The 11640-nt window shown below is 38.0% G+C and overlaps 1 protein-coding gene across 1 annotated transcript; it reads left to right on the forward strand.

Annotated features, from left to right (window-relative positions):
• Positions 1 to 1543: 1543 nt before the first annotated feature.
• On the forward strand, positions 1544 to 6478 carry LOC115692978 (probable folate-biopterin transporter 2). The gene is made up of 5 exons (XM_030619960.2): positions 1544 to 2334; positions 4630 to 4886; positions 4989 to 5084; positions 5158 to 5328; positions 5632 to 6478. Exons 1-5 carry the CDS (start codon positions 1941 to 1943, stop codon positions 6232 to 6234), a joined length of 1521 nt encoding a protein of 506 aa, XP_030475820.1. The 5' UTR covers positions 1544 to 1940; the 3' UTR covers positions 6235 to 6478.
• The last annotated feature ends 5162 nt before the right edge of the window (positions 6479 to 11640 follow it).

The following is an 11640-nucleotide window of genomic DNA, read 5'->3' on the forward strand; positions in this document are numbered from 1 at the left end:
CAGATCAACATCAACAATATCATCATCTCCTTCAATATTAAAATCGAAATCTACTTCTTCCTGACCAATTGTCATCGTATGCCGTCGTGTTAATATTTGTTTAACTTATCGGAATTGAAGCTCGCCAATGGTAAAGCTTCGGTCTCTTTTCTTTAATTACAGGACGGTTTTCAATTGGTGCGAATTCTAACTGATATGGATCGTCAGACCCACCTTATCGATCTAGATCTATGGAGTTTGCATGAATCTTAAAGGACCGATAATCCTAATCTATAGGATTGACTATGCTCAAGCTAATCTGATATAGTTGTGTGATGTTCATAATTAGTGACTAATCGGTTATCTCACGGCCACAATCTTTCGAGCAAAAGGAAAGGAGAAAACAATAGGAGGAAGTTTTTTCCTTTAATAGTGAACACCAATACCATAATTCAGAGACTAAATTTGAGGATGTAACATATAATGAATAGTCTTACCATTAATAATCGATACCATAATTTGCTCGGTCGCCTCGACCTGCAATGAACATATGCGCACCATCTTTAGATATCTCTGTATCCAAGAATGAGGGAAGTGATGAACAACACTAAGAAGTCTTTCCTTTAACAGAGGACACCAATACCATAATTCAAAGATCAAATTTGACTATGTTACATAGAAATGAATTGTCTTACCATTAATAATCGGTACTGTAATTTGCTCGATTGCCTCAATCTGCAATGAAAACATGTCTTTCGTTTGTCTAATACCCTAGAAAAAACAAGAAGTTTTAGGTGCAATATCAATTTTACCATAAACTTTATTATTTCAAAAAAAGCCTCTAACTTTAGGTCCAGTCCCAACTTTACCATAAACTCTTTTTTATCCCATAAAAAATCATTAACTTGTACTTGAGTCCCAAATCTGTTCCCGTTAACCTTCCATCCAAAATTTCTCTTCACAACTGAGAGATGGAAAATTTTGAAGCATGAGCTGTTCGAGCGTCCCAACCTGAGGGTCTCGAGCGCAAGCGATTTGACCGCAAGAGATAGAAGACTCTTGAGCACGGGAGATTGAAGACTGAGTGCAAAATCGAAAATCCCCGAGCGAGATGGAAGGTGACTCTATTAAAAGTAAAAGTAATTGAAGAAAATCAACCCTAATTGCTTTAATTTTTACCCAAATTTTAGATCCAAGAAGACATCGTTTAGGCCCTCAAAACGAAGTCCTCTTGGATTTGAAATTTGGGTAAAAACTAGAGCAATGACATGGAAATTCGCTAAGGGCGATTTTGCGTGGAGGGTTAACGATGGGTAAGATATGAAATTTAAATTAAAGTAGATATTTTTTTACAAGATAAAAAATGTTTAAGATAAAATTGAGTATTAACCTACAGTACGAGGTTTATTACGAGATAAAAAAATTTAGAGTACAAATGGAATTTGATCAAAAGTTCAGGATTTTCTGTGAGATGAAAAAAAAAATCATTGTAGAATTGAGATCGAAGATAAATTTGAGATTTTTTTTTTTGAGGGTATCAAAGCCTAGTTCCCTTTGGCGGCTAGAGATTGGTCAAAATTCGAACCGGGCAAATCCAGACAGAAACTACCCAGATCAAGAAAGCCTTTGCACTCGTGTTGCTGCCAACAACACTGCCTCTGATTGGTGAACAGGGGATCTCTGTAATAACTGCGCTTCCAGTTACACCGTGTCTTCTGGTTCGGATCAAGAACAAGAACTGTCTCGTGCGCAGCTCGAATCTTTGCATCGGCTTCCGCGAGCCCATTTCTTCGGAACGCCGATTCACCACCCGTACGTACTGCGAGGATACCCAGATCCATCATAGGCAGAGATCTTCCCGGGAAAGTGGGGGACGCTTCCGGGAAAGTACCCATCTGGGTTCAGGTCAAACATTTCAAGAACGAGAAATTCCATTGTGAAAGTGAAGTGTCGTCGTGGTTATGGTGGAGCGAGGTGATGTCTTGGCCTCTGAAGAGGAGGAGGAGGAGGAGGAGGTGGAGGGTGTGGAGGAAGGAGGAGGAGCGCCCGGACCGAGGGGGTGCGACTGCCTCCGTGCCTCGATCCAGTGGCTGAGAATGCTGTCGGCGGAGATGCATTGGAGCTTCGTGCTGGCGGTGGTGTTCGTGTACGGGATAGGCCAGGGGCTCGGCGGCGCTCTGTCGCGGGTCGCGACGGAGTACTACATGAAGGATGTCCAGAAAGTCCAGCCTTCGGAGGCTCAGATTTATTATGGGATCGTCAATATTCCTTGGATCATCAAGCCGATTTGGGGCCTTCTGACCGATGTTGTCCCGGTCCGCGGGTACCGGAGGCGCCCCTACTTTGTTTTCGCAGGTATATTTGGTTTTCTGCCTCTCTTGAGTTCTTAACTACTTATATTTGGGTCATGTGTCTGAGTAGATGGTGGCTTATGGATATGGTTGTAAGTATGAGCTCTATCACTGTGTTAGAAACCTTTAATGAAAGATATGACGTCTGAATGCACCATCCCCACAAGGAAAAGTTGCTGTTGAGAGTTATTTAGGTTTTGTTTCAGTGTGTTTTGCCCTTTTTGCTTTATTGGCGGCACTTTTACATGTCTACTTAGTGGTTAGCTATTTCGAAGATGTGCATTTATTTCTAAAGAATGTTCATGTTCATGTGGCAATGGATCGGTGCTCATTTGTCTTGTGGTGGCCAGGAAAAGTATTTTGTCGACCATTTGTTCAGAGGTGGACAACTCTTGCTACATGCCCCTTATGAAAGAATTAATCTCTCTGGGAGAATGGTCCGGTGAATTCTGTATGCTCATTACTCTAAATATAACAGTAAAAAATTAATATTTACTCGAGGTAGAATCTGCATGCTGCACTTTGCTTCCGACGGGGTTGGATTCCTCATTCTCCACATGTCGCAGAGTGTCTATAGTTAGGCAATAATATAAAGATTTTCCCTATTAAAGTTCTTTTCCAATTTCCAAATGCAAATCGGCATACTTGGCCGTAGTCTATTCTCTGCGATTTACACATCTCCTGGGTGGCCTTTGCACCAGACTCCTTTTGCAGAAATGACAAACAAAGAAAAAAGTGATCTCTTGTTTCTCATTTGATCACGCATACAGCGTAGAGACAGTAGGCTGCGATGATGACATTCTTACAAAATTAGGCAGCTTACGGATACTGAAAGTCATGTTATTGCTACATACTGAGGGGCAATTGAGAACCAAACAAGGTGCTGCCAATGCACTCTTTTCTTCCTCCCAAAAATCTTCTGTGTATTAGAAATAGAAGATTTGGCAGGAGAAGCTATATAAAGGAGTATGTCCTTAGAGGTTGGAGAAGGCGTAAGTGAACTACAATTAGATGCAGGAACTTTCACTAGGTAATGGGATCTAGCAGCAGCCCAGCATCATTGTCTGTGCACTCTAACTCTTCACTGCAATCTTTTCCTGAAGAGCATCATTTGAATCATAAATCAATCTGAGTGGTCAACAAAGCACAAGAAAAAAGATAACCCTGTCTGATGAATGAAAGTAGTGTAAGGAAACTGTGGTATCAAGTCATTAAAAGAAAAGGCCATGGGGAAACTTGATCAGGCTCTTCTGCATATCCCTCAATGAGAAGCTCTGCGCATGAACCCATTTTTGAAAACAAGTTTGGGTCACAAGAATGTCACTTCTGTCAATTTGATGGACAGTTTCTGCCTCATGTGCTTCCAGCCTAGAAATTTCTTCTTTACTCATCTCCAAATTTGATGGTTAATTTTCATGTCATCTGGTCAGTGGTAATTGTTAGTGGTGCATGGACTGGGGTGTGGAAAAGTGCTATATACCTTTGTCCCTAGGTTGATAGCATGCTGTTCAAGATGTTTGGACCTTTTGCTAGTAACATCGTTGGTAACTTGGTGAAACAAGTGGATGCATGATGCGTGAATCCTAAATAAAAATGCTCCATGCATAAAATTTTCCGTATTTATAGTGCACTTTGTATGTAATGCATTCTGATCATGGTATGGACCTGATATACCAACTCTGCACCCACTCAGGTAAACCATAAGGTCAGCAACCACATCAAACTGTCGAAATATTTTTAGCTTAACACATGCACAATGCTTTCATATAGAGAGCCCAGATTTCAGTAGTTGAAAGCAACAGAGAGAGAGTATAAATACAATCATGGCTCCCAAAACGGCCTCAATTTACAACAATGGTACTTGAGTAGCAACTGTATACTTGTCTTTGGCGAAGTCTTTACAAGCGTGGACGAGACTAAATACAACACATGTATGATTAATTGTGGAAAATACAGTGTCCAAAATGTACCCAACACAATGCAATGTCGCTTCTTAGATGTTCTGACTCTTAAACAGACTATGAAGGATTTTGTGTCACACTGCCTATATTCCTATAGAGTCGAAAAAGTTAAATGCACAGAACAGTACAGACGGAACTTGACATGACATGAAGCATAACTTTGAAGTCTGAAGTCTCTGAAAAGGCAGCAATCCATGTTTAATTTGTCTTGTGTGTTCTCTTTTTTTTTTCTCCCTGGATATCCCTCCGTCCAAGAGTAGTTTGTTAGACAAGTTCAGATATAGTGACATGTATAGCTCGGGTGTGCTGACCTGATCCATCATTCTGTCATGTTGTAGGTTTTATCGGTGTATTCTCCATGCTCGTGTTGTCATTCTACAAGGTGCACCTTGTTCTTGCCCTAGTGCTATTGACAGCAGGAAGTGCTGGTGTTGCGATAGCAGACGTCACCATTGATGCTTGTGTGGCACAAAACAGCATCAGTCATCCCTCTCTGGCAGCTGACATGCAAAGCCTGTGTGCTTTGAGTTCTTCGATTGGAGGACTTGTGGGCTTCGTCATTAGCGGTATCCTTGTTCACCTAATTGGTCCGATGGTTTGTCAACTTTGAACCCTATTACTCAATGCAGCATTTATATTTTGGGTTCACCAGACATAGCAATCCCTCATCGGAGAACTTGTTTCCATTTCTGGTTAGGGGGTATATGGTCTTCTGACAGTACCGGCTGGCCTTATGATTTTACTGGGAGTCATACTCGATGAGCCTCACATACCAAATTTTGATTACAGACAGGTGTGGAATTTTGGCATCTTCACATTTTTGGTTCCTTTAGATTCATATATTAATATTTTTCAGTCGTGGTCAGGTCAACCGGAAGTTTTTTTATGCTGGGAAGGCCATGTGGACGACTTTGAAAATTCCAGCTGTTTGGAGACCATGCTTGTACATGTATACATCACTTGCATTGAGTTTGAATATTTTCGATGGGATGTTCTATTGGTACACCGATGCAAAAGGAGGTCCATTGTTCGCTAAGGTATGTGAACTTCGATTCATCCAGGACTTCTTATATGAAAATTATTGATGGACTTACTGTGCATGAATAAATTGTGTTTAACTGGCTTGGAAAATATGATCTCCTAAAAATTTTCTAGGACATGCGGCAAAATAATGTGTTTGGCATAGTTGGTTAGGACTCTTAAGAGATTTCCTACTTAGGAACTGGAGTTCACTTGTTCAAATTCCGCCAACTGTGCAAACTGCTCTATGACCGTATCAACAACAGATCATTTTGACCTTGTCTCCTGCAGATGTATTAATTATCATTTTGTTCAAGCAGGAGACCGTCGGTTATTTGTTCTCAATTGGCTCAGTTGGCTCACTCCTAGGAGCACTACTATACCAGCACAGTCTTAGGGATCATCCGTTCCGGGATTTGCTGTTGTGGACCCAGTTGTCCTTTGGTCTATCAGGAATGCTTGACCTATTCCTGGTTCTGCGACTGAACTTGAAGTTTGGCATTCCGGACTATTTCTTTGCCGTGATCGATGAGTGTGCGTCCCAGATGATCTCGAGACTGAAGTGGATGCCTCTACTTGTACTCAGTTCGAAGCTGTGCCCCTCCGGCATAGAAGGCACCTTTTTCGCCCTGCTCATGTCAATCGACAATGTCGGACTTCTCTCGTCGTCATGGGGAGGGGGATTACTACTTCACTTACTCAGGGTTACCAGGACCCAATTTGAAAACTTGTGGTTAGCTATCTTGATACGAAACATACTACGCATATCTCCGCTCTGTCTGCTGTTCTTGGTTCCGAGAGGCGATCCAAATTCTTCCATACTTCCGAGCGAAGTATTGGCTTCTGAAGAGGACGCCGAAGCTCTGGAACCCGAGAAAATTGAACTGGTTTCCCTCGTTAAAAGCACTGATAATGGCAGATGATTTTAGGGGGGTCTTTGGAGTCGGTCCACTTGCCATTTCTTAGAAGAGGACATAAAAAGAGAAACTGAGTTAATACATCTTCACGGATACAAAGAGACTGGACAAAGAAGTTCTGGTTGTATGTCGATTCCTAACTGTAATTTGCGTTACAATAGGTTACATTTGGATATACAATTCTTTGTTCTCATTGCGTTTTGTACTCACAGGAGTAACCAATCAATGGAAAGAACAAATATTTAGGCTCCATTCGTTCCATGGAATTTGGATTTTTCCGACTAGAAAATGCGAATACCCTAATAATAGACAAAACCCAAAGAAGTGTCTATTGATATGATGCCACCAAGGCTTGCTTTGCTGCTCGTAGCCGTGTGCCTTGTGGAAGTTGAACCCAATTTCTTTAAGTAGTAACAATTTGATTGGAAGAGAAGGGGGCGAGGTTTGTACGATATATCATATGGTGTTGGGTCACATCCACAAGTCTTTTAATTCGGGTGAACTCCATGAATGTGTTCCTTCTTTTAATACGTCACTATATACATGATCGTAGCCTCAAATTCTCCATGAATCTTTTTCTTTCACGTGAAGGGAGAATACTCTCTAGGAGTTTTACATTCCGATTATCTCGAAGTCCGGATGAGAACCGAAATGAAGCTATTTAAAGAGTTGCTCGAATTCAAAATACCCTAATAATAGATAAAACCCAAAAAAGTGTCGATTGATATGATGCCACGAAGGCTTGCTATTCCTAGCCATGTGTCTTGTGGGAGTTGAACCCAATTTCTTTTAAGTAGTAACAATTTGATTGGAAGAGAAGGGGGCGAGGTTTGTTCAATAACATCATATGGCAATGGTTCACACCTTTGAGTCATTGATAATTAGCTTCGAATTTGGCGAGTTCGAGCCTCGCCGGACTATGGCGAGGCTCCAGCTTGCCTATGGTCGGTCGCTGGCCGTTGCCATGGCCGACAACCAGCCAAGGAAGAAGGAAAAAGAAGAAAAGAAAAGGAAAAGAAAAAGAATAAAACTTAAAAATTAAAAGAATAAAAAAATATTAAATATTAAATTTTTTTGGTAATTTACTCTAAAAAATCAAATCGGATACTGAACGGCGGAAAATATTTTCCAGTTCATTTTCAAGTCTCAGCCGAACACCGGAAAATATTGTTATTTTTCTGAGAAATGACTTTCCAGAAAGAAATTTCCAAAAATGTCACATTTTCCGCGAAATGACCGGAGCCTTCGTTTGTTTCGTAGAATATGAATAATTTGAAAAATATTTTCTTAAAAATGATTGCTTGTATCGTTTACAAAAATAAATGAACGAAAGACATTTTCATCGTCCATGAAAATATTTAGACATAATTTATTGTTGATAATGAAAACATATTACATCGACTAATTATTTCTAGTGATAAATACGATCTGTTTTAGAAAAATATTTTTCAAATCATTGCCGAACAAATGGAGAGTAGAGAGAAAGATTTTAGTATAGATTTGCTAGTAGGTTTTCTATTTCTCGGAGAAAAGTCTTTCATTGAAGAATGTAGGATGACGAGCTGTCTGCTTGTGACAGCACCATCATCTGTAGGAATCTCTTTAGCAAAAAATTTTGTCTTAACTTTTCTAAATAGAAATTGATGAAATTTTTTATAATTACAATGACGTCCTTCAACACATTTCCACCGATCTCTAATAGAAAAGTATAGAGTTAATATCATAAAACTCTTCAAACTGGTATATATGTGATAAATTTACCAAAAATTAATTTTTTTATCACAAAAAATCGCAAACTAGTATATCTATAACAAATTTACCCAAAATTAATTTTTTGACCGCTAAAACTCCAAACTAGTATATTTGTGACTAATTTACCCTCCGTTAGTTTTTGCTAAATTGTATTAATTCCACGAAAAATCATAAACCGGTACACTTGTGACAAATAGAGGTAAAACCCCAAACTGGTACACCCATCACCGGCCGCGTGTCATCCAACTCAGTAATTTAATGATAAAATTTAACACAAACTAATGAAGGGTAAATTTGTCACAGATGTACTAATTTGGGGTTTTTCATGGTATTAACCCAAAATTATAATTAGGAGAAACAGCATCGACAATTCTAAATGTTGCATTTGATGTGCAATTAAATCCTAAAAGTTTGAAAAAACGTAATCGAGTTTTGGATATTCTAAAATTGGCACAATCAAATTCTTCCACCAAAAGTTCATTCGATTTCGCCGACGTGGTACACCAGAAAAGGCTAACGTGGCTCCTTTCTATGGTTTTTGCCATATGTGACACTGACGTCGCATTCACGTGGCACCCCGTAAAAACCGCCAGCAAAATTAGCTAAATGGTCGGTAAAAGGATATGAGTACATTGCATTCAAAAATTTAGAATTTGAATTATTATTGTTGATGTATTGTGGCAATCATAGAGGCAAAGTGGACTGCCACGTAGTGGTGCAAGAGCAAATACTCATTCATTTTCGGCTTTAATTATATAGATCATATGAATGTCAATCAAAGCTCGAGATAAACTCTTTTTTTTTTCATTATTTTAATTTTGTTTGAATTCTGGTATTTGAAAATATGTCCAACGACAAACTTATATATTAAAGCTTATGAAGTGCTCTCTTATTTTTTTTCTAATCAATTTCCAATTACGTGGGCTTTACATAAATCATGTTCACGTTTTCTTCTACTGAATAATATTTTCTTTACAGGATATAAGAAATATTTTAAATAATTGGATTTTCAATAGGACCTAAAATTGAACATCTGCCTGTTTCAAGTACGTTATGTGTGTGTGTATATATATAGTGTCATTGGGATATACTCAACAAGTAAAAAGTCATAACATAAGCTATCCTTCAAGTTGAATTAATATTTCGACCAAAAAAAAAAGGTTGAATTAATATATACGTATATAGGTTAAGTAGATAAATTGTGTACTTACTCATATGTCGAATATGTTATATTTCGAAATATAAATCTTATTCATCTAATACAATATATTTCTCTTTCTAACTTAATTTTTAATTAACTGAATAAATATGTACACCAATTTATTTATGTATTTTCACTTTCATCAATTTCAAAATTAATAAGCAATAAAACGTGAAAGTGGTAAATATTTTGGAAGAATAATAATTATAATATAGAAAAGACATGTCTCTTTTAATTTTTTCCAATTTAAATCGATGAGAAAATAGTTGAAAGAGATATATTATGGAACGCATTTGATATTCTTTTTCATTATCCATTTTGTTCTTTGGAATTTAAGCTCAATAAAAATAAAATTTTGGAAGTAACAAGTGAATAAATCAATGTTGATTGGTCGAGTGTGAGTCACATGGCAAAATTATGCACAATACCTCGCCACGTGGCAATTATAGAGTCAAAATGAAGCGCCACGTGGCATTCATAAGAATTCTCTCAATTCCGACTTATACTATATATTATAGATGGTACAAACATAGTAAGTGTACTATAGCTAGACGATGTCCAATCACATTTATGAACTAGAACATTTATGTGTCAAGAAACTAAAACATCATAACTCCCAATCTTATTGGCCCTTAAACCCCAATTTATTCGTCATTTTATATGAATGATTAATGAAATATAGTTGATAAATGACAAACAACAAATAGATAGAATGAGGAAAATTATCAAAAAGCCTAAACTTATTGTATTAATGCCAATCCAATCATAAACCTTTCAATTTGACTAATTTACTACTTAACCTTTTGAAAATTTACTAATTTAATCTTAAACATTTCAATTGTACCAATTTAGTCTTAAACATTTCGATGATTTGCTAATTTAGTTCTCAACCTTTTCATGCATTACCAATGTAGTCATCTAGCTAATTTTGGTTGGAAATCATTGACGTGGTAGTCTAATTAATGCCAGCCATCCTATGTAGCATAACCAACGCTGAGGTGGATAATTTTTTAAAATTTTTTATTTTTTTTTATTTTTTTTTCTTTCTTTTCTTTTTTCTTCATAGGGCTAGTGGGCCGCAGGCCACTAGGTGAGGGTTGGTGACCCCCGCCGGCTCTTGGGCAAGAGTCACGAAGTCCTCGCCGGCCAAACAAGGGCGGCCAAGGGCTACGACACCTTCGTTGTAGCTAGCAAGGGTTTAGGTGAGGACTTGTTACGTCCTCACCAGATTCAATAAGGGTTGCAACCCTCACCAATACCAGCCAGGGCTTCGTGGTTCTCACCTAGGGGTCGGCAGGGGTTGCTGGGCCTCGCTCAATGGTCGGCACCCATGTCAGCCTTGTGAAGGAAAATAAAATAAAAGAAAAGAAAGAAAAGAAAAAAGAAAAAATATTAAAAAATTTTAAAAAATTATCCACTTCAGTATCGGTTGTGCCACGTTGGACCACCGCGCCACGTCAGCGATTTCTGGCCAAAATTAGTCGAAAGCGCTACATTGGTAATTCATTTAAAGATTTACGACTAAATTGGTAAATTCTCAAAAAGTTGAGATTACATTAGCACAATAGAGAGATTTATAACTAAATTGATAAATTATCAAAAAGTTTAAGATTGAATTGGCACAAATGTAATGAGTTTAGAACTTTTTTAGTAATTTTCCAATAAAATCATGGGCCGCGCTTTTTCCACTTCTCTTATGGCTTAGACACTTCCTTTTTTATTGTTTTGACCATCTTATCCCTTGTGGGGCCCACTATTTATGGTACAATTTTATATGATCCTTTTTTGATTATTTGGTCAATTGTTTTTATTTTGTTTCTTCTTATTTTTTTCATATGGGTCCCACTTTTCTTCTTCTTCGTCTTTTTACGCTTTCCACTCGTCTCTCTGTTCTCTTTTGCACGTTTTCCATGCCTCCTCCTCCTCCTCTTTTTTCTTCCACAAACCCGTCGTCCTTTGTTTATTACCTATGATGCCAAACCCATCATCCTCTACACTTTCGCCGGCACCGGCATTGGGCTCATTGGTGATCTCCCCAACGAGTGCCTTTTCTCCGCACGCAGGCTCTTCTTGCACCATGGAAGGTGATATTTTTTTTTTTGTGATATTGAGAAGCACCGCTTCTGTCTCTTCCCTTTCTTTTAATTATATATTTTTGTCTCTTCTTGCACATGTGAGAGTGTAGAGAAAGAAAACATGTGTAGACATAAAAGTCGAGGGCAATAAGTGAGTTGTGTTCTTTTAATAGTATGCGTGGGATAAATGGTTTTTGCGTAGTCTCAGCATTTAATTGAATACTCGATTTTCAGACATTATGCAAGTTTCTTAACAACAAAAAACAAAAAATCGTGCAAGTTAAAATACTCAACTTTGCTAATTAAAAATTTTGGGGGATCCATTTGTATGCATTGCACAAGTTAAATCACTAACAAAATCATCCTTTTAAAGGTCTGTTTAGT

This window comes from Syzygium oleosum, unplaced genomic scaffold (genome assembly GCF_021117445.2).
Source record: "Syzygium oleosum isolate NSW1041296 unplaced genomic scaffold, Sole_v2.1 Sole_v2.16, whole genome shotgun sequence".
In the NCBI taxonomy this organism is placed as follows: Eukaryota; Viridiplantae; Streptophyta; class Magnoliopsida; order Myrtales; family Myrtaceae; genus Syzygium; species Syzygium oleosum.